Below are 23,854 nucleotides of genomic sequence, written 5' to 3'. Positions count from 1 at the left end.
ACATGCATTTCAACATTTAGGAAAGACACACTAAATAAACCCAAACTGTGTAGTTTCAGGAGTTTATTTTAAAGTTTATTCTCTCAAAATGTAGTTGATATTTCCTGTTAACATTATTTTTGGGATATTTTACATAGCTAGAGAGTACAAAATGCAGATTAAAAACCACTGAACAGAAAAGGCAGGTAGGAAGGAGTGGAGGAATAAACAGTGGATAGAGGTAACAGAGTGGGAAGTGTCGGAATCTGAGATACTGTAGATAGTGACCAATAAAAACAAGACGGAGTAAATATAATGCAAGTTTCCCCAAACCATTTAAAGGTGCTTTGCTTTTACAACAGAAAGAAATGTGAGTACTGGTACTGTAAGCACAGAAGTGATATTCTTCTGGCCCTCTGCACGCAGTAAAAAAAAAAAAAACATCTGTATTTGCTGTTTACATGGCCACAAGAAGATCATAGATGTTATAACACTGTTTTTCCTTTTTATATGTTAATGATCTAGACAGATCATCATGATGCTACCATATTTCCTCTTGAGCTGAACAGTCTCGATCTTTCTACACCTAACTTCCATCATTTCATTGAGGTCACTTGAGTTGGATCTTAGTTCAGGGACGGAGCCCACAATACAAGGCAAGACGGCAGTGGGTGAGTGAATGCGACAAATTAACATCTATAAATGCAGTTCCACGTACTTTACATACTCTATATTCCCTGTATATCGGTTAGAATTTCTTATTCTATAATGGCTTTATTGTTGAAAGGTACCAAATTCTCACTTCTTTCTTTTCCTCCTTTACATTCATATTAAAGACCCATTCCCTCAGCTCCATAATGCAACTGTATGAACCTCCCCGTAGATAAAGAGCATGCCTGGTTCTGTTGTGTGGTTTGGAAAAGCAGTCAAGATTCATCCGACCCACAGATTGTCCTTGACTTTGGCTGTTTCTGTAAAAAACTGGTTGAATTATGGTCCAGGCTTTTTTTTCTGCTTTTAACAAGAACGCCTGCTTAAACTTGTAATTGGCTCCAATTTGACACTCAGCATTTGTGGTTAATAAAATGTAATTTGTGATATCAGAGGGGTGTTTCATAAAGCAAGATTACCAGTTAAATCAAACAATTTTCTTAAAAAATTAGTTTTAAGTAAGTCTCACCTAGTTGACCATGGAAACGTTTAACTTCCAGACTAGCCTGGTTTTTGTCAGGTTAGTTTTCAAGCTTAGCTTAGCTACAGTGTTTTGTACACAAGTACATGTACATTTTAACATATTTTGACTTGGGCTGCTCTTTTTGCATTATTCAAATTTAAGGTCATGTATTTTATTTGGTCATAATTCTGGCTAACATATGTTAACTTTTGACGCACTGCAACTAATATATAGTTACAAATCAACTTTGACCCATTACTGTACTTATTATTTGCAGCTTCTTCACCATCTATTTTTTTTTTTTTTTTTGTCACTTAAAATTTGAAGAAACGTATACCCAGAATATTCAGGACTTTGTTAATGTCAACCTGTTAATTCATTATTTACAGGTAGAGCGCTGCAGCTAACTTGAGTCTGAGTCCGGCAGTGGTTTGGTAAATTTTTGTTACAATAGTTTTTAACATTTAATTGTTTTTCTTATGAAACACCCCCCAGATATCTACTAACAGAATACGTTTTTGTGTGTCCCTACAAGCCAAAGTTGAAGACAAATAAGGCAGGTCAAGTTTGGTCTTGACTGAGGGTTCAAGAATATCACAATAGCACCATATCAAACTAACGTAAAACATACTTCATGCAGCTGTAGTTGTATATACTCTGTGTATATATTTTAATGAATAGATATGAAATTTAGGGTTCAATACACAAGTGTTGAATATATTTCAAGTTCACAGAAATAACTAATGCCACAGTTCAGTTTAGAATCCGACCTTACTAGATCAATAATCAAAACTGACCGACTGTGGTGTCTAATGACCAATTTAAAATCTCAACAGTCAAACCCTTCACAGTGCATAGAGCATTTAGTTTGCATGCCTGCAATTACACTTGGTGTGTGTGCACTGTACAGCACTGCACTACGGTTTAGCTCTTCACCAAGTCTTTTACACCTCATTTACAAAGCTTTTTAAAATCTGTTAAACTCACTCTGGTTCTATATGTAGCATTAAGCGCTCCAAATTCAAAAAGCACAGTATTACAGTTCACAACCATTGTATAAGGCGGATTAATAAAAGTACCCCTTAGTACTCTTGTGTCACCCCATGTTCATTACAGGCCTTCATATTGTACATGGCTATATCAAAGCATGCCATACTAAACCCAAAAAAATGCAGCAAAATAAAAGTTTTACAAACATTCTTTGGTTGAGTGTGAAAGGAGCATTCCTGTGCTTTAATTTATATGCTTTGAATTTGGCATTTGTTAAAAACAACACAAAGAAAAAAAGTTGACCTTTGCAATGATACACTGGCTTAAATACAGGCAAACAAGTGATTGCTTTAACCTAAACTACAATAAATTTAGGTTTACTCTTGCAAAATAATATAAAAAAATCTAGTGATTAAAAAGCTGTCTTTGACTGATTGTACACAAATACTACTTTCTCTTTCCGGGTTTCCACGGCAACCCCCCCCCCTCCAATGGCCTTCTCATCTCTTCACTTCTTTTTGGCAAAGCGACTAAACTTCTTCTCCTTGTCTTTCTTGGCAGAGCTGGGCTCGGGGAGGGCAGTTGAGGAGGTGGGAGGAGGCAGGCTGTGGGCTTTGGCCCCTGAGGGCCCCGACGCCTCCTCCGCTGCCAGGGGCTGAACGGCCTGCTCCATGGCCTGGCTCCAACGCTGGAGCTCCTCCTGAAATTAAAACACAAAAACACACACACCACAGAGGCTTACAAAGGGAAGTCCACCCTCATGGGGGCAGTGTGTGTTTTTGTCTCTTGCTCTATTTGAGTAAATTAAAAAGTGGACGTGGTTCAAGCATTTAGCAATGGAACTTTGAATGTGTTTGTGAGGCTGAATCAGGGTAGTATTGATAAAAACGACCTCATTGTGAATCATTTTATCATAAAATGTAATGCTCTCTGTAGAGTAGTCTTACTAACTGATGGAGAAATGTTTGAACCTTATTAATGTCTACTTACATAAATAATCCATTCCAATTCACTTAGACATGTGTAGACATGTCAAACTGAAACAGTTTCTAAAATAAAATGTAAATATGTATGTACTGTTTCCAGCATAACACCCTGTGACTTCTGCTTTGCAGTACATTAGGGCAAAGATTATATAATAACACGCAAAGTCCAGAACATTCAGTCTCATGTGATTTTTTGTTTTTGTTTTTGTTTAACTTGATAGTCAAAAACTCACCTCGTCTTTACACTGGAACAAATATTCACTGCCGTCTCCAAGACTGAAAAGGGAAAGGAAAGTGAAGTTAAGATTTATTGTTTGGAGGAGTGCAAAACAAAAAAGAGTAACATTAAGACTAAACTAGTTTCTGCAGAACACATTTTTCAGTAATCTATGCAACAAAGCTTTAACTTTCTTTCTACATATTTAAAAAAAATGTGTTAATGTTTGTTTGACACCGGCAGCAGGTCTCTTTTAGCAACTATTAGCAAATTAAGTGCAATTAGGGCCGCTGAAGACAGCAGTCGGCTAGCTTAGCTTAGCATATAGACTGGAAACAAGGAAACGGCTATTCTGGCTCTGACCAAAGGTAAGAAATATCAATAATTAATACTATATCTCATCTGTTTAATCCATATAAATACCATAAAATAACAGGTTGTGTTATTTGCAGGACTTTTTCTTGGCAAAGAGCACATAATCCCCCATAAAACACACTTGATCTTCTCATCCTTGGCAAGAAAGAGAATAAGCATATTTCCCAAAATGTTGAACTATTCCTTTAGTTAGTAAGACAACTGTGAAAACCTGAAGATTCATTAGAATTCTCACCGTAGTTTGGAGACGTGCTTCTTTTTCTTGTAGTTGGTGAGGATCTCCCAGGTGGCGTTACTGAGGGACAGAGGGTCCTCGCCGTGATACGTCACCCCATGGCCAAAGCTCTTGGCGTCCTTATAAGCTGAGAGCTGACCGGGCTTCAGCACGCAGTACAAGTTGTTCCATGACCTAAGAGGAAGCGGAAGGGTAAGAAGTGGAGGGCTTGATTATTGATCATTTCAGGAGGGTAATTTCCAGCGATAATGGAAAAATAAATTGAATTTAATTCCAATTAAGAGAGCCACAACAACATCACCACTCCATTAAGACTTAATTCAGTTGATTGGTAATGAGCTGGAGTTGGAGCAGCTCACTGCTCTGTAACAACTGTGACAGCACTCGGAAAAATACAGAACTGAAGGAGTTTTTAAAAACTTTTTTTCATGTTTGCCAGCTGTGAATGAACAGTATATATATGTATGTATGTATGCATGTATGTATGTATGTATGTATGTATGTATGTATGCATGTATGTATGTATATGTATCTACTGTATGTTTTTCCATCAGCTCCTTGTTGAACTCTGCATGGCCATGCCTGTGTTTTACTTCAAATTCTCTAGTGTATAGTAAGCGTATGTTGAATATAACTTAAGTTTGTGCTGCTATATTGTGATTTATTTTTAAGACTAAAAGCTGGCAAACATGTAGCTAGTGCAAAAATCTCCTTTTTCTTCCTTTTTTACATTTCTCCCAACACCACACTTGCCGTCTAAGAAGGGACGGCACAAATGTGTGTGTAAACTTCAGCTTCTTAAATACAAATCACATAGAGGCGTTCTTCTGTAGAATATAGTAATACAGTCTAGATGTTTTCCTTTACTTACATTCAAGGCAGCCACTGCTTTCATCTCAAATTAAAATAAATGAGACTGCTCTTGAAGCTTGCTTGAGTTGTTAAATCCAAAACAAAGAACATGACCTCTGCATTTATTTTTGTTTGTTTGTTACATTTTTGCTAGGCTATTTCTCTCTTTAGGTGCAAAATGTGACGTAATTTAGATAATAATGAAAAAAATGAATGCAGTCTAGATGTTTACAGTGATGGACAACATATATATGGTAAGTATGGTATATGGTAAGTTTTCAAGTGTGCTTATAGATTTTTCTATTCTACAGAACTGAATGTCCGGAATGGGTAGTGAGTGGTGTAGGGACTAGGTAACACCTGGTGGATGGGCAAAAGCATGCAAAAACAGCACTCTGGCTTTTTTCCCTATTATCTACCTATTTGAAGCTTTCTTTCCTGAACCCCCCACATCGTGTTTGCGTCCAAGCGTGCCCTCCTGCAGCACAGTCTGGGTTCTGAGGGTCTCCAGGGGCATGGTGGCAGCCTTCTCTGGTTCTTTTGGGGTCACTATTGAGATAGAGGGTTCCAGCTCCAGAGAACCACTCTCTCTCATTTCGGACACTATGGGCACTGTGGAGTCACCGGCTGTCTCTTCCAGCAGGGCTGAACTGGGCTCAACTGCTCCAGAACCAGACTGGAAGAGGAAAAAATAGAGGCAGAAATAGAATGAGACAGTAGATCATTGATAGATGAACCTCCATATTTGTAGGGGAATGGAGAGCAGAGTGTACCGCTGATGTACGCATCCATGATTATTTTTAGAAGTGATTGAAGAGGTTCATTTTCTTTTTTTTAAACTTCAGCATGCTTAAACAGGGTTACTTACCATTGTCTGTTCCTCAATAGTGCCGAGCTGCGAAGATTCTTCTACGAAACCTGTGTCTTCTCTCCTGGGGGAAAGAGGGCAGCATGGGGTCTGAATGAGAGACTTTTAAGAGCAGCGGGTGAGGAATAATGTTTGTGGATTGTACAGAGAGGGAGATACTGTGTGCTTGGGATAAAGTTTAAATGATAAGGCTTGCAATATTCTGTTTTTTCAGACAAAGACACAACAGTGCGTTTTCTTCCACCTCTTAATTCTTTCTGACTTCTTCCACCTGAATGTAGCTCTCAGCCATAAGCCCATATATATATATATATATATATATATATATATATATATATATTATTTTTTCTTCTTCTTTTCTTTAAGTACTAAATAATTTTCCCAAACAGCTCGGCACTGTAGTTTTTCAGCAGAGTGTTTCCAAACAGGAGTGAGGGGTGTTTTTGTTGGGGACCTTTTTTATTCATTTTTTTGCATTCTTTCTTTTTATGGCAAATGTGTGTGAAACAGTGTGTGAAAGATTGACTCAAAGTAAACTGCAGTTCAGCACAAGTTAGATGAAGTTGGCGATTTCGGTGGACAGCTGGGAACATTTCCTATGCTGGCTCCCTAAATTGGCATTGAGTCATCCAAACTTTGAGAACCTCTGGTTTGTTATGCCATGAAAAAAATGATTGTATAGTATGTCACAAAAAATGTCATAGTGTATACCATCAAAGTATCATAAAGAATGATGTAAAAGTGTCATAGTATAGTGACTTTTTTTATGACTTTTGTCCACAAAAAATACTATGACTTCTTTATGAATTTTCTGTTTTTTATCACTTTTTTCGACATGCTATACTATGTTTTTAATCACTTTTTTGATATACTATACTATCACTTTTTTCGACATGCTATCCTATGACTTTTTAATTATTTTTTTCGACATGCTATACTATGACATTTTTCGACATGCTATACTAAGACGTTTTTAATCACTTTTTTGACATACTATACTATTTACTTTTTTGACATGCTATACTATGACGTTTTCAATTACTTTTTTCGACATACTATACTATGATGTTTTTTATCACTTTTTTCGACATGCTATACTATGACTTTTTAATAACTTTTTTCGACATACTATACTATGATGTTTTCAATCACTTTTTTCGACATACTATATACTATGACTTTTTATCACTTTTTTACTATACATACTATACTATGATGTTTTTTAATTTTATCACTTTTTTTTTTTTATCGACATATACTATACTATGACTTTTTTATCACTTTTTTTTCGACATACTATACTATGACGTTTTTCGACATGCTATACTATGACGTTTTTTTTTTCTTATCACTTTTTTTTTAACATACTATACTATGACGTTTTTTATCACTTTTTTCGACATACTATACTATGACGTTTTTTATCACTTTTTTCGACATGCTATACTATGACTTTTTTATACTTTTTTTTTTACATACTATACTATGACGTTTTTTATCAATCACTTTTTTTCGACATACTATACTATGACGTTTTTTTTATCACTTTTTTCGACATACTATACTATGACGTTTTTATGATTTTTTTCGACATACTATACTATGATGTTTTTTATCACTTTTTTCGACATACTATACTATGACGTTTTTTATCACTTTTTTCGACATGCTATACTATGACGTGTTTTTTTTTTTCACATACTATACTTGATGTTTCACTTTTTTCACATGCTATACTATGACGACATGCATATGACTATGACGCTTTCTATGACTTTTTTCGACATGCTATATACTATGATACTATGACGTTTTTATCACTTTTTTCGACATGCTATACTATGACGTTTTTTATACTTTTTTTCGACATACTATACTATGACGTTTTTATCACTTTTTTCGATGACTTTTTTTTTTCGACATGCTATACTATGACGTTTTCAATGACTTTTTTCGACATACTATACTATGACGGTTTTAATCACTTTTTTCGACATGCTATACTATGACGTTTTTTTTCAATAACTTTTTTTTTCGACATACTATACTATGACGTTTTTATCACTTTTTTTTATCACGACATGCTATACTATGACTTTTTTTGAATAACATTTTTACTATGATGTTTTTACATTTATACTATGACTTTTTCGACATACTATACTATGAATATGACGTTTTATGACATGATCACTTTTTTCAACATACTATACTATGACGTTTTTTATACTTTTTTTCGAATTATTTGACATACTATACTATGACGTTTTTATCACTTTTTTCGACATGCTATACTATGATGTTTTTTATAACTTTTTTAGATATGTTATATTATTACGTTTTTAATCACTTTTTTCGACATGCTATACTATGACGTTTTTAATCACTTTTTTCGACATGCTATACTATGATATTTTTTATCACTTTTTTCGACATGTTATACTGACATTTTTATTAATCATACTTTTTTTATATATACTTTTTTTTATATATACTATGACTATACTTTTTTTCGACTTGCTATACTATGACTTTTTTATCACTTTTTTGATTCCTCACTCCACATACTATACTATGACTTTTTTCGACATGATATACTATGACGTTTTTTACCACTTTTTTGTTGAAAGGTCTGAGGAATAGGTCATAGCATTATAGTTAGAAACTTGTCATAGTATGATGCAAAAAAATTAAAAAGCCATCATTTAGCATGTCAAAAACTATCATAGTATAGCATGTTGAAAAAGAGTCTCAGTATAGCATGTCAAAAAATTTCATAATATAGGATGTCATAAATCTAATGAAAGAAAACATAGTATAGCATGTCAAAAAAGTCATAATATAGCATGTCGAAAAATGTAGTTGTATATTATGTTGAAAAATGTCATAGCATAGTATGTTGATTTTGTTTTGAAAAAAGTCAGTAAAGCATGTTGAAAAATGTCACAGTTTAGCATGTCGAAAACTGTAATAGTATAGTATGTCTAAAAATGTCATGAAAAAGGTCATATTATAGCATGTCAAAAAATGTCATAGTATAGTATGTCGAAAAATGTCATAGTATAGTATGTCGAACATCTGACGCAAAAAACATAGCATAGTATGTCGAAAAGGGTGATAAAAAAGTTATAGTGGTAAGTCGCAAACTGTCATAATATAGTATGTCTCAAAAGTGATAAAAAGCCATAGTAGAGCAGGTCAAAAAATGTCATAGTAAATTATGTCGAAAAAAAAAATTAACTCGCCAGTTTAATTTCAAAGTGAGAGGGAAAAGATATTTAGTTTTTTGTGCGCACCTTTCCTGTGTGGCCCTCAATCATTTATGGCTCCTTTCATTGGCACTGAGTTATCAAAACGTTGAAAACCCTGATGTACCTAATAAATATGCCTGCATGCATGTGGGAGTGTGTCTACCTGCTGTCCTTATCTGAGCCTTGCGCTTCTTTAATGAACTGTTCCATCTCCTGTTGCTGATTCCTCAGCTCCAACAGCTCCAGCTGCAACACAGTAAGGAACAGGAATCAATAACTAAACCATTAGTTGATTTGTCTTAGAATCAATATATGACGTGTTACTGCCATCATCTTCAGCCATCATGAACTAAATAGTTAAAGTTGTGTTGTGAGGCTGCAGTAGGATTTTTCTCTCATGTCCATAATTTTTTAGCCGCTATGATGATTCATGTTTTTGTCAATACCGTAGTGAGGCGCTCCAGTGCAGAAAAGCGCTCCTCCCAAGTGGCGGTGGATTTCTCAAAGGCCTCGTGCCTCTTGAGGAGTTTCTCTACCTCGTCCACCGTGTGGCCCAGGTCTCTACTGGACACGTACGGCTCCTGAGCGATCAGCCAGGCCTCCGCCACCGATGCGTCCCTCGCAAACTGACACACCTCCAGCACTGGAAACAACAGAGACAGTGGGTCATTATGACAGAGTTTACGGTGTAGTTTTTTATCTTACAAAACCTTTAAAAGAACCTTAACTTTTTCAGAAATATTTATGCTGGCTATTATTTGACTTTGGAATGTGAAGATGTTTTTGAAAGTGTGAATGTTATTACATAACATTTTTTGAATAGAGACATTTTGTGAAGAGGACATTTTTCAAAGAAAAAATCATTTTGTGGAAAGTAAGGACATGTTTTGTAAAGGGATGACATCTTTACAAAGTTAAGACATTTTTGTATTATTAGGGAGTATTGTTCTTTTTTAGAAACTGAGGTCATTTGGAAAGGGACAACAAGTCAAGACGTGGAGAACATTGTAGAAAGTCAGGATATTTTGTGAATTACAATCAGCTTTTAATGTGGTTGTCAATCTCATGAAAAGCAGCATTTTCTCTAGATTTAAACCTGTATAGGCAAAATATGATGGTTTATAAAACAGAGAGGCATATTGAAAACAATTAAAAGTGAATATAAAATGCCAAAGTTTAGTTGAAGGAATCATCCGATGTTTGAGAAAACACAATTTTGAATTGTGCAGATATCATAGATGCTTTTGTTTTTGTGTCAGACTGCAACAAAAGGTGCTTATTGGGGTCTCTGAGTGGTTTTATGTGCAAACGTCTGTAAATTTATAAGCTTTAACATTAGTTAGTCATTTGATAGATGTACAGGTTTTGCCTTTAGGTTGGAGGTTGATGTGATTTTACTCACAGAGTCTGAGCCAGTCCCATCTGTCGTCCCACTTGAACATCATCTCCTTCCTTTTCTCCATCAGCTGCACCAGCTTCTCTTTGATCTGACACAAGCAGTTATACAGTCGCAGTTACATATCAGCATTATTAAACAACTCAACCCCAAGACTGGTTATTATCCTCTAAGAATTAGTATTGTGGAGCAATTAACCGCAAATTAAATTCAGGCTGGGGTCAATTGCTCATTTAAATTCTTTTGGCTTTTCCATTTCTAATTAGTGTTTGCTTTATAGTCTCCCTGATGAGTGAAAGATGAGTGGAATTTTTTCTTTCGTGGCAATCCAATTGGTTCCATTGTGCCAGACAAGAACAATCACTCCCAGAAAAGTAATTAAATCTAATGAAAGCAGCAATTTGAGGCCCAACTGAGGATGAAAAGAAGCTGTCTTTGCTACTGAAGCCTTACCTCAGCAGAGTCTCGGTGCTTGCGTGTCAGCAGGGCTTTGCCGAGGTCTATGCAGTCAGTGAATGTTGCTCCCCTGGTCTCGATCTCTGAGCGGATCCCCTGGTGGTACTTCTGCAGAAGCTCCACAGATGAGACGTCCCTAATGCACAGAAGGGAGGGATATAAAGTGATAACAGGGAATGCTTGAAGCTTATCTACATCTGTTGGTAGGGACTGGAACTGCAACCGTAGTGACCAGGCTCTGGCAAGTTACAGTGTCCTTTATGTAGTAAAATTCTACAAGTAAGATAAACAGTCTCATAAATAGATAATATACTAATAGTCAAAATATAAAATTATTTAGAAAAAAAGAGAAAACAGCCTTTCAAAATGGCAGAAAACAATGTTGATAATTTTACATTTTTAAATGTTGTAATTGATTTATTTGAGGTTATATATGATTACTACATACAGAAATTCTCCCGGTAAAAGTTGATCAAACTCAGTTAAGCTCTATGTTGAGAGATGTTTATGTCCATTTTATTATTAAATTATTATAAATCTTATTTGACTTTTGGTAAATATTATTGGTAAATGATAAATGGACACTAAATGTCATCATTCACACACATCCATACACTGATGGACAAGGACACATCAACTGGAGGAGCCGGAAATTGAACAGCCAAACTTCCAATTTCAACACTCTACCTCTCAGCCACAGCCCCTCAGTCAAACTGAAATACTCAAAGGGCAAGGTTTGAGGTGTGTTTTTCATCTGTCTTAAACAGATGTCAGGTTTATCCCCTTGCTGTTTGTAATTAGCAGAAATCCACATTGATTCTAAGATGAAATTTCCTGAATGGATATCTAATTAAATTGTGAAGTTCTTGTCCGAGGTGGGCTCACCTGGGTTTCTCCTGAGTCTCGATCTGCTGGATGATGCTCTCCATCCAGGCCATCAGGTCTCGCACCATGGTGAAAAAGCGGAACTTCTCTGCCGTGTCCACCAGTTGCGCCCTGCGGCCATCGCAGGCATCGAGCAGGCCTTTCCAGGCTTCCACCACCTCTCGTTCTGTACCCTGGATGGCGTCCGCTTGTCCCCCTGCATACTGGGCATGAAGTCGTGAAGCGGTCTCCTGGAACTGTTGGACCTGGTGGAAGGAGAATCAAGAGTCAAATCATTAAAGTAATTTATAAAAACTAAAGTCTCCCTCCATTCAAAACTGTGTTTTGCATATTGTTACTTTACATGGATGTTTGACCTCTACTGTTCGGAGTGATGTATGTACTGAGTTTGACATTAGAAGGCTGTTTTAACATTCATCTGCTGAAGGGGGAAAGTTGCTCTGTGCTCACCAAAAATCTGACTATAAGACGTGTACATAAGAGCAGGATTTTGTTATATGACTAGTTTGGGGGGTAATTATGGTCCAATCTATAAGTTTTACTTAAAGATATTTAAAGGATAGAGCTGAGGGAAACAGCAGAGCACAAACAGTGGGTTCAGTTTGTTGCCAAGAATGATATGTAATAATCATTAGTTCTATTTTTACCACATAAAGTACCTTTGAATACCCTTTGAAGCGCTATATAAAATAAGTATTATTATTATTTTTATATATATATATTTATTTTTTTTTTTTATCAATAGGTTTTTCATCCCAAAGAAATGGGATTAAGAGGCTGAAATAAATGTAAAAATCCCCCCACAGGACCACCTTTAATGGCTCCTTACCCTCACTGTTCAGAGTTGCCCAAATATTGCAGCACTCTCTCCTCCCTCTAGAAATGAATCATCAAGGTTTGCCTCTGGGCCGCTGCCTGCTGTGTTCCCTCAGAATAAAAAGGGCGGATCCCCTGTGTTGTACCTGTTTGCCTAGAGCGGTGATGTCTCTCTCAAAGGCGGCGTGCATTCTGTGGAAGGACTCGGCTTTGCTGAAGTCTTCTCCCACATCATCGGGCAGCTCTTTCTGCTTTTCGTGGATCTGAGCGACGAGCTCCTTTCCATCATCAAAGTACCTTTAAAAAAAGGGATCAATCTCTCAGTCTCTTTGGCTTAGTGTGCATTATCATGTCATGAATAATCCAATTTACTATAATCAATTTAAAGTTGTAATGTTCTGTGCTATTGTAACCAGATGTGTTCTGGTTGATGCAGTTAGTTCCTCCAGATATCAACATCATTCCCATTTGGTTGGACACGTTATGTTGCATTACAGGATTACACATGAAATCTTAATGGCATCAATGAAGATGACATGGTCTGGTTCATTGATATTGTTTTGCTTACTTGAGCAGCTCGTAAGATGTAGTGAGGAGCTGAGCGCGAGTGTCGATGAGCTCCAGCAGATCAGCCCAGCTGTCATTGATGGTGTCCTTCCACTCTGCCATGGTGGCTGCCTCGGTGTGGCCGGCTTCGATCAGTTCGTCTATCGTCTCGTTGACCAGGTCCACTCGCTCCTGACCCACCATCCCCGTCTCCCGGGCAAACTCTCGGAACTTGTCCCTCAGAAGCTGAAGAGAAAAGACAGATATGTTTTTCAAAAATAACAGGTAACAATATTTGTACTTTTTGTATGGAAGATGGAACTGCATTTAGTTTTTGAGCTGCACAGGACAATGTGCTGGCTTGGAGCACATATGGCAGCGAAAGAAAACTATTTTTGACTTAAATACCCCAAAAATCATGTAATGTGATATCTTTAAACTGTATACATCATGTGTTCATTAAAACAGCCTGTCATCTCTTTACACCAAAAGAAGCATAGAAGCAGTATATCATTTAATAAAATAGGAAATCTATCCTCTTTCTTTTCTCCTGCTGTTCATGAAAAGTTTCTATCATTTGCTACTTAGTTATGATTTTTCAGTTCCCTATAATGTAGACATTCTAGTCAGTGAGCATAACTGTCTAATCTAAATCAGCTCCAAAATAAGACATAAAAAGAAAATTGCCACATGCAGCTAAATGTGTATTTAAGCACCTGTACTATATCAATCAATCAAACTTTATTTGTATAGCACCTATCATACAGGTTGGTGCTTTACACTGCTTTTAAAGTGTTTTACAGAGCTGATGATAAAATGTAAACAGCAAAACAGTTTGAGACTGATGCAGAAAATAAATAAAAATGCTGGTAAATAAAAAATGAAATAATAAAACAGTTCAATAGATAAAAGCCTACTTGATATGGAAGCATCCATCTCCCTCTGTTGCTCAGAGAAAGAACTGTTGGCACTTTGATTATATTTTTTTGATAATGGTAAATGGTAAAAAGCAGATTTGGGTGAAATATGATCGATGAACTTTCTTACCTGTTCCCAGAGAATTACATTTTGTGGCCAGTGTCCCTCTCAGTTTCTCTCTCTGTATGCACTCTAATGTTAATAATTTTCTTATAAAGGTATGATCGCATGTGTCTGCATGTTTTTTCGTGTGAATAATACCGATACGTGGTCCAGGTCCTGGCCCATCTCCTGAGAGGAGGCCACCATGTCTCTCTCTGCGATCCAGTGTTCCAGGTACTCCACCTCTCGGCTCAGCAGGAAGTGTTGGTAGGTGTGGTCAAGCTTCTTTCTGCGGTCCTCCGCCAGCTCCTTCAGCCCTGCATACTGCTTATCCACCTGGCTCTGTCGCCTGATGATCTCCTCACTGCAGACAAAAGAACGTGAGAAGATAGGAGGTAATGAGACACAGGGAGGATAGAGAAATGACAAAATAGAAAGAGATTGGTTTTTGGTTTACTCTAGATGCGGTGTGTGATTAGGAAACAGACATTATCACACTTTACATGTGTGTCTCTCTTATCACCCTACACCACAACTGACTGAGACAACATGAGTGAATGGAGTTCCTCAGATGTAATTCTTTTCTGTGTTTACATCAAATTATCCAAGCACAAACCCATCGGGATGGTCTTCAGCAAACATTTTTTGGGCTCGGTCAGCCAGCCTCTGAATGGAGTCAGCATAGTCATCCACGGCTTGCTTAAGAATCATGTGGCGCTTCAGCATCAGCATGGCACTCTGCTCGTCCTGGAAGGATGGAAGAAGAGGTGGAGGAGGCAGAATAAAAACAGCAATGAAATTATGTGAGAAAGGGAGCCTGCAGATTAAAGCAAAACAAAACACTCAAAATAAGCTCTCAATAGAGGGTGCTACTTATAAAAAGCTTGTCAACTTAATTAAAGAAAACCCTAACCATGTAATCATGTTAATGCATGCAGTGCCACTTGTTATTTGTACAACATGATTGTTTTTGATTTAGATAATAAGATCTGTTTCAGACATCTGCGGCCCGACACTGATTAATCAGCCTGTTTCCTTGTCTGAGACGCACAGCAGTTTCTCTGCTCCTCACCTTGGCCTTTTCATCTGCAATCATGTAAAGCTCCTGCTCCCCTATCCAGGCCTCGGCCTCATCCGCGTCTATGTAGTAATGCTGGGCCAAGCTGGAGCCGCTCAGCCTCTCCCTGCGCTTGGCCATCTCGTCCTGCAGCCGGGCCCACGCCTCCTTCAGCTCCTTCAGCTGGTCCGTGATCCGCTCTGCCTCCGGTCTGCCCTCAGCGCTGGCGGCCGCCGCCATCCTCCTTCCTCGCTCTAGCACTTCGTCAACACGAGGCTGGTGGCCTTCGATCTCCTTCTGCAATGTCTGATGTACAGAAAAAGGAGACAGTGAGTGCAAAGCATCGCGTTAGAGATGATGGTAATCAAATGATGGTGTTCAAGAGGCTCCTCAATCCTGCATACTTTTGTAATATATACAGAAACAAAAACAAACAAACTAAGTGTATTCTAGGATATGTTGTTTCCTTTGCTTTTACAGTATAAGTAGTCAATATTATCTAGACTGGCAGGTGAAAACTTAGTTTACTGCGCAGTGTACCACATTCGACAGAGGAATTGATCAATTCTTTCAATAATTTTATCAGTAAAAATAGTAATACATTTTTTAAAAATACCCCAAAAATGTGCTTGTTCCAGCTTCTGAAATAAGAGTATTTTCTGCCTTTCTTTGTCATACATAATTGTAAACTTAATCTCTTTGGGTTTTAACTGCTGGTGGGACAAAATGAGCAATTTGAAGAAGTTACAGTGAGCTCTACGATATTGAGAGGGGTATTTTTTTAACTGTTCTCTGACTTTTTAAAGACCTTAATCGCAACAATTGATCAGGAAAATAATGTAATAGAAGAATTGACATGCAGCAATTTACAGTAAAGCTACCCGAAACCCCTTTTCCTACAGACAAACCCCTCACCTGGTTCTTCTTCAGCAGCATTTGCACAGTTTGAAGATTGTGTCCGTGCTCTTGTGACACTGCCAGGGGCATCCTCTCCTCAATCCAGAGCTGAGAGAGAGTGAGAGGAGGAGAAAAAGAAGGGGGAAAAAAGAGGATTATGATACTGAAAAGAGAATAAAGTAGGGACTGGTTTCTGTTGAGAAACAGCTTCACAGATCTCAGGTGCACACAGAGTATAAAAAAAATATTAAGACCGCCTTTCCTATACTGAATTTTATAAATTTTTTCTCAAAAAGCAAAAATCCTTCTTTAAGCTGTCTCTAAGTGGATTTAGGCAGAGAAACCAATACGGGATTAAAGCTTTTTACCCAGATTCACCTGCAGAGTCAATTTCATTGAGAGAGCTGATGGTCTTACTGTCTTGCATACCAAGTGCACATACTATAATTGAAAAAGTAATTTCAAAATGAAGAAGTTATCATTTTGTGCAGAAAGAAAATCCCTTCTGATATTCAGGTTTCAATATTTCCCAAAAGATTTTTCTCTTGCTGTCGCTCAAAAGCCATCATTGATCCCGCTACTTAAAATCTAACATCCTTTATTCAAATCTTGTGCTATCACTCATTTTGTGAGAGCAAAGAGTTTTAACGCTTTCATTTTGCTCCGTGCTTACAAGTTCATCGGCCAGGTCTCTGTAGAACTGATGGACAGCTTTAACGGCCTCCAGCTTGCCCTTGCGCTGGGCCTGTGGTGTTAGGAGCTGCTGGAAGTCCCTCTGCAGGGCCTGCAGCTCGGCCTCAAGTTCCGGCTGGTCCTCCCTCCCTCCGCCGTGCTTCATGACGGCCTCCTGGAGCTCCTCCAGCTCCCGCGCCCGGTCACGCACCTGGTTCTCTGTCATCTGGCACGAGGAGATACGGTTACAGAAAAAAAGATGAATAGCCTTTCAAGAGCCTAATCAGGATGTAGTGAAGGGTAAACGCACCAAAAGTTAGTTTGTTTTGCCGTTTATGTGTGAAACTGAGTTTAGCCACTGATTTCCGCTTTTGATTTAATGAAACTTTTACTGATGCGAAACAGACTGTGATATAATTTAGAGGGCTTATGGTGTTGTAGTTGTTTTTTCCAAGAAAGCGAATGCTTTTTCACATTTAGATTGTACAAACACAAATACAGATCCGACACAGGTACTCACTCACTCAAAGTTAATCCAAAGAAAGCACAAAAGCTAAAGATAAAACTTTAATGTATTCACTCCCATGGTGAGATTTAACTACACGTGATTTAAGAAGTGCTTTGCAGACACAATAAGCATACAAATCTGGAGTGTTTATTGTAAATGCTGAAGAGACACAGACCTGATGCTTCTTGAGCAGGATGTTGGCTTTAGTCAGGTCTTTGACGTCTTCGTCGCCGCTCTGTAGCTGCTGCTGCAGCCCACCGAGCCACTTCTTCATATCAGTCAGGCTCTGGTCGAACAGCTCAGACCGGTTGGCATCAAACAGCAGCCGGGCTTTCTCCTGGGTTGTGGACTCCAGCTTCTCCCACAGCTCGTGGAGTTTGGCCAGACGCTCCTTCACGATGGGCTCTAACTCAGGCTTGGACTCCATGAGCTCCTGACCCTCCTGCATCCACAAAAACATGCACAGAGAGAAAATGATGATGTTCCAAAGAACTACTCTGGGCAAAAAAATAAATCATGTTTTACCTGATGGTGGAGGAATACGTCAATTCAATTATCTTAATAAGATTCACAACTGCATCATTTCAGTCATTTAAGCTAATAATCTTTTATAAAACAAAGATAACTAAAGCCTTAACTTAATCAATACTTAATGCTTTACCAATACAAGCCCGTTTAAAGGAACAATGATATTAAAAAACCAATATTTTACCATGTTATCCTGTGTCTTAAATTTTTCAGGTTTCTCTTATTTTATGCCAAAATGATGTCAGAAAAGTAGTTTTATATTAACATCATGACAGAAACTAACAATTATTTGTATAATCATTTAAACTGTCAATATTTGTTTTTCAATTTTTCAATAAATCATTTTTATTGAATTGAATTGAATTGAATTTATTTATTTATTTTTACAAAATGTCAAATAACAGTGAAAAATGCATGATTTAATTTCCTACAGGCCAAGATGATCTCATCCAACAGCCCAATATGAAACGATTTTCTGTTTTCTATCATGCATGGCAAAGAAAAGCTTTGAATCTTCACATTTCAGAAGCTTAGCGTTACCAACCTGGTCTACGTTGTTGAGCCAGTCCTTGTTGGAGGCCAGCTCGGCCATGAAGGCCTGATGTTTCAGCCATTTGCTGTGGAGGTTCCTTGCCTCATCGTACGACGTGTCCTGAGCTGTCAGCATCTTCTCGTTGATCCAAACAGTCAGCTGAAGCAAGGAGACGAAGAAAGAAAAATTAAAGATTTAAATCAACAACGAAGATTCAGGCATGCACGGTTCAAAAACTTGGGAAAGTCATGGAAACGTCAGCATTTTTAATTTGTGCAGAGGTGACTTTCTTTGAGCAGGATTTCATTCTTTATCTTTTCAAAACAGAGCATTTACCAATTAGCCAAATGGGACCCCGATGCCAAATAGGGAAGATATAAATGTAGTCTCAGCAAGTACCACTGTGTTATGATAAACAACGCAGAGTGTGTTCGGCAAATTGACTACAATAATCAAAACTGTAGTGTCAAGTCTCAGTGAAGGAATAATTAAGTTAATAATTAATGCACTAATTGATGTTACCCAGTGAATACATGAACTGTAAACTAACGGTGAACTCACATCCTGAGTGTTTTGCAGGAAGTGCTGCAGGTCGCGGTTGTCTTTTAGCTTTTCTGACACCTCCTGGGCTCTTCTGTTATTCTTGTTATGCCTGAAGGTCAAACACAAGAAAATACATTAAAAACACAACTTATCTTCCTTTACGTTTTAATTCAACATCTGTCTCTGTGACATAACAGGATGCAGACGCTGAACGAGGGGGGTGGTGAATCAAGAGGGTGAATCATTATGAGCTCCTCCTCCACACAGAAGAATACCTGACACAGTAACCCAAAACATCATCTGTTTCTCTGCTACTCCATGAAGAATAGCTCTCACTTAAAGATCAATATCCATTACTGCGGGCGTCCGTCTACCAAGCTGAATTGTGGGAGTTAATGGGACAAGCTCCTATGCTCTCTCGGCTGCTTACTGTTGTCAATAATGATACAGTGATAAGAAAGCTGAATGCTGAGCTGGTGGAAACTATAATAAAGAACAGGTTAAAATGAAAAGATTTCTATTTTTCTACATAAGATAAGGGCTTGTATGCTAAAAGTTACATTTTGGACTATGTGATAACAAAAGTCTCTTATGTTAATTAAGACATAGATATTAGATGACTGCAGTAGAAAAACAAAGCATGAGCCAGAATAAAAAATGGCTTCTCCCGCTGTCAGAAAATAAACGTGATTAATCATTTGATCACTTGAGAGTTGCTTCAGAGTGTACGCTTGCCTTGATTAATGTGTCTTATTGCAAAGATGTTTTCTTTCTCATTTACGGACATAATATTATTGATTCAATTGTAATTTTATTATTTTTTTATCATATATAAATTCATGGTTTCTCTGACAAAAAACAGTTTGAAAAATGACTGCGATTGTGGGAAATAAAGAAAAAGACAATAAAGAACCATCTTAGTAAAAACTGTTCATGATTGATGACAGAGATTTCTCAGAAGTACTAAAATATCATCATAATTGTCTACTGTTCAATAACGCTTTTGACCAAACCTTGTTGTAATCATATTGACCAAAAACCATAACATCTGACCTGTCTCGGATTGAGTCCATTTTGTCCTGCACTTTCCCAGAGTACAGGTTGTTTCCGTCCACCAGCCGCTGTCCGCCCTGCAGAGTGCCGTCAATCTTGTCCTCGTTGGCCTCCATGGTGCTCACAAAGTCCTCATGCTTCTTCAGAGCTTTCTCTGCCCCGGCCAAGGTGTCTGGCTTGTCTATGTGCGCCAAGGTGTACTCCTGAAAACGAAGCAAAGAAAAGAAAAAGACAAACAACCCTTTAGACAAATAACCAGCTGCGAGGTAACTGACCATTCTGAATTCCCCCATACTGCATGTTTTAAATACCTGTAGCATCACCAACCCCGTTATTAAAAACCATCACTAACTCTATGGACTGTTCCACTAAAAGACACAAATTGGAGACAAGCCGTAATCCTAATTTATATAGTCTTTCTCCACATACACATGATGTACAGTACCTGGTTGTTGAGGATGGCATCTACAGCCTTGCCATCCCTCATGAACTGCTGGAAGCCCAGACCCTGGTCCAGGAAGTTCTTGCGGCTGTCCCACATCTTCTGCAGCTCAACCCAACCACGGTCCAGCCCCTTCAGCCTCTGCTCCAGCTGCTGGTACTGAGGATCCTCCTCCTGACCCTGGGTGACCTGGGCCCCGGTGTCCCTCACACGGTGATAGTCCTCCTCGTGGTTGTTTATGTCTTCACGCACTGCGTCGTGAAGGCTGAGCTGCTCCTCGGCCTCGGGCATAGAGGCCGGCATTTCCTCCGATGCCACGGCCTTCTGGGTCTTGAAAAGCCAGGACTGGAAGTCATCCATGTCCTGGAGGAAGGTCTGTAACTTGCTGACCTCGCCTAAAGAGTCCTCTCTGTCTTTCAGGGTCTTCTTTAGCGCATCCCAGGCTGTGTCCAGCTCCCCTCTGCAGGCTAAAATGTAATTTGCGTTATCCGGGTGGTCCTTAGCCAGCTGGTCGGCCTCTTTGCTCAGGAAGGTGAGCTTGTTCTCGATGGCGGCAAGATCTCTCTCCATGCCAAACAGTTTCCTCTGTATGGTCATAACGGCTGCCAGGTCATTGCCCAAGTCCTGTGTGGACTCGATCACCCGTGTCTTGTCTTTTATCCAGGTCCCTGTCTCGTCACATTCCAGCCCGTAGTTGTTTAGACTAACGGCAGAATCCACTTTCCTCTTCTTGTCCTCCACCATGGCCTTGAAGGCCTCCCACCTGAAAGAGAAATATTTGTTGAATGTTGAATCACTTTAATGTGATCTTCAGGTTTGTTTTATACCCTGCCATGAGCCCTCTTAATATTTTTTTAACACTGTATTTTACAGATCTGTTATTTCCTAATAATTTCCTATGCAAGTTGATATTTCAGGTGTAACACTGTCAATTAATAAAATAATTTATACTAAATTATTATTGCTGATTCCTGTATTTATATGTATTTCCTGCAGACACCAATTGAAGTTACACTGTCTCTAGTGATTAATCAGAAATGTATTGTACTTATGATACATATAGTGAATTCATAATAAATGTGAAGCACCTCTTATTCAGTCGCATCTGACATTCTTTGACCTCTTTTGTGCGAGGGTGTCTGCTGTCCTCGAGCTGTTTCACAGCTTTATTGACGTCATCAACTCTCGACTGAACGTTGGCCATATCTTGAGCTAGAATGCTCAACCTGGAAACAAGAAAAGTGTTAAAAAAAAAAAAAGTACCAAGTAGATGATGCATTAACACAAGATCACAAAACCTGGAGGAAAAAAAGCTTTGTTTTTCCTTTTTGAACATTCTGGTAGAACTATTGTTTCCAGATTTTTATGAATTACAAAATGAAATCTAGACATTTCAAACAATATTTCAGGAGTGCATTACGACATAACATGTTCTGTGTACCTATTCTGTACTACTTCCAGATCCTCCAACTTCTCAGGGACCTCCAAACCCACCAACCACGTCTCCTTCTGACCCATCCAGAGCTCACAGGCGTCTGTCTCACTGAAGATGGTGTACAGGGCCATAGCGTCATCCAGCTTCTTCTGTCTCAGGTCAGCCAGCGACATGAGCTCCATGTACAGGTCCTTGATGTCCTTCAGACGTCTCTGGATATCAGGGGTGTTTTGTAGCTCCTCTGGCAGCGCATTGGCCTGTTTGGATAGAGCATCTATGGTAGCTCCGTTCTTGATTGTTTCATTCTTCAGGTCCTTGTGCTTTTTCAGTTGCCGCTGGGTGGTGTATTCGTCGTGGCCCATGTCGTCACTGCTCATCTGCCTCTTGGCGTCCAGCAGCCAGGCCTTGAGTTCATCAGCGTCTCCCTGAAACTGGAAGAACCTCTGGGTGTCCCGGAGGTTCTGTTTCCGAAACGCAGCCAGCTCCTCCAGCTGCTGCCATTGCCTGCTGATGTCGTCCATGGATTCTTGTACCTTGGGGGAGCCAAAGTGCTTGGCCTGGATCATCTTATCTCCTTCGGCCAAGACCTGGTCGAGGTTGGCGCGTCGGGCTCCGAGCTCGTCCTCGAAGGCGTTGTGTTTGCTCTGGAGCACCAGCACGCTCGTCAGGTCCTTGCCATAATCCAGGGAGGAGAAAAGGTGCTCCTTCTCCCTAATCCAGCTCTCCAGCTCTGTCACCTCCCACAAGAAGTTCCAGAAGCGCCGGGACTGTTCCAAGCGAGCTCTTCGCTGGGCCGCCAGGGCACAGAGCTCCTGGTAGCACAAGTCCAGGTGCTGCACCCTGTCCCGGATCACCTGAGGATCACATGGCTTGTAGCCTGAGGAAAAATGAAAGGCAATAGAGTCAGTATATATATATATATATATTGCACTTAATGTACTTTGAATAAAGGTGCAAATAACATTCTTAGCTTGAAATTCTATGTAAGTACTGTTAGTAAGCCTTTTCAAAATGAGGATCCATATCACTACTTTTTGATTTGGGCATTGGTTGACATTTTTTTACACAAGCAGGAATTCATGAACTTTGATGAAATAAAATTGTAGGAAATATACGATCACAGGATATGTAAACGTGACCAGACAAAGCATCTGATGATAACTTTCAGTATTTTTGGACAGTTTTACTCTTTTGAGGTTCAAGATCCGGCCCTGGTCAAAGTCCATGGCCTGCAATCCTTTTAGTGTCCTCATCTCCAACAAAACCAGGAGTAAGGGGCGTGATGAGCCACTGCACTTACTTTCTCCGTTGGCGAACTTGAGAGCAGCAGCACTGGCGCCCTGCACTCTGTCAGCCTGCAGAGCGATGTCGTTCTCTAACAGAGCGTGTTTCTGTAGCAAATCTTCAACTTCCAACAAGTGTTTCCCATAGTCAGGAGACAGAAGTCGAGCCTGAAGAGACAAGGAAAGTGCAATCTGATCAGTTAAGTGTCTAGAATTTGTTTTTTATAGTTGATGAATATTGCCTCCTGTACTGTACCTTCATGTCATCCATCCAGCTGATGATGTACAGCATCTCCTGGAAGATCCTCTGCAGGGTCAAGTTCTTATCCAGACGCGCCCTGCGAGCCTTCAGCAGCTCCTGCAGGTAGTCCCACAGGCGAAGGATGTTATCTTTCCGCACGTCGATGCGTTTGGCGTCATGGTATCGCTCAGACTCCAGCTCCTTCGAGATGTCCACCAGGACCTGAACACGTTCCGCATACGCAGCGATGTCAGTCTCAATGGCATCGTGCTTTTTCTTCGCTGCCTCCACAGCTGGCAGGTCGTAACCAAAGTTATCCTGAGGAGAGGGGAGCAGAGAGCGGTTCAGGTGACAAGAAACCTCATGGTTTAGTTGGTAAACCTATATAGCTGTGGGTACATTTTGCAAATACTTTAATTTGTACTTATACTGGAAGCATTTTTATATTGCTACTTATGCTATGTTTACATTCAGAGGTTCTCACCAACATTCATGTTTTTTTAAGCTCTAACAAATATGCTGAATGTGTTTCCTTATTCACACAAGATTTGCAAAGCAGATTGTTAAGTATTTTATATCTGGCATTGTTTACATTCATGTTTACTATACTTTACTTC

The 23,854-nt window shown here is 39.0% G+C and overlaps 1 protein-coding gene across 1 annotated transcript in view; it reads right to left on the bottom strand.

The window, feature by feature from the left end:
• Positions 1-48: 48 nt before the first annotated feature.
• The window catches only part of sptb (spectrin, beta, erythrocytic), a 40,585-nt gene continuing 16,779 nt past the window's right edge, over positions 49-23,854 (bottom strand). Inside the window, 26 exon segments of the mRNA XM_054613255.1 lie at positions 49-2,843; positions 3,363-3,405; positions 3,957-4,130; positions 5,228-5,484; positions 5,677-5,740; positions 9,091-9,173; positions 9,374-9,570; positions 10,330-10,414; positions 10,777-10,915; positions 11,665-11,909; positions 12,627-12,777; positions 13,049-13,272; positions 14,206-14,410; positions 14,663-14,793; positions 15,119-15,409; positions 16,019-16,108; positions 16,674-16,898; positions 17,356-17,622; positions 18,253-18,399; positions 18,802-18,892; positions 19,837-20,039; positions 20,282-21,041; positions 21,367-21,504; positions 21,720-22,590; positions 23,014-23,164; positions 23,253-23,555. Of these exon segments, the coding sequence (XP_054469230.1) occupies positions 2,652-2,843; positions 3,363-3,405; positions 3,957-4,130; positions 5,228-5,484; positions 5,677-5,740; positions 9,091-9,173; positions 9,374-9,570; positions 10,330-10,414; positions 10,777-10,915; positions 11,665-11,909; positions 12,627-12,777; positions 13,049-13,272; positions 14,206-14,410; positions 14,663-14,793; positions 15,119-15,409; positions 16,019-16,108; positions 16,674-16,898; positions 17,356-17,622; positions 18,253-18,399; positions 18,802-18,892; positions 19,837-20,039; positions 20,282-21,041; positions 21,367-21,504; positions 21,720-22,590; positions 23,014-23,164; positions 23,253-23,555 (5,727 nt within the window). The 3' untranslated portion in view covers positions 49-2,651.

This window comes from Anoplopoma fimbria, chromosome 15, assembly GCF_027596085.1.
Source record: "Anoplopoma fimbria isolate UVic2021 breed Golden Eagle Sablefish chromosome 15, Afim_UVic_2022, whole genome shotgun sequence".
Lineage (NCBI taxonomy): Eukaryota > Metazoa > Chordata > Actinopteri > Perciformes > Anoplopomatidae > Anoplopoma > Anoplopoma fimbria.
This window is presented reverse-complemented; position numbering and strand designations above follow the sequence as displayed.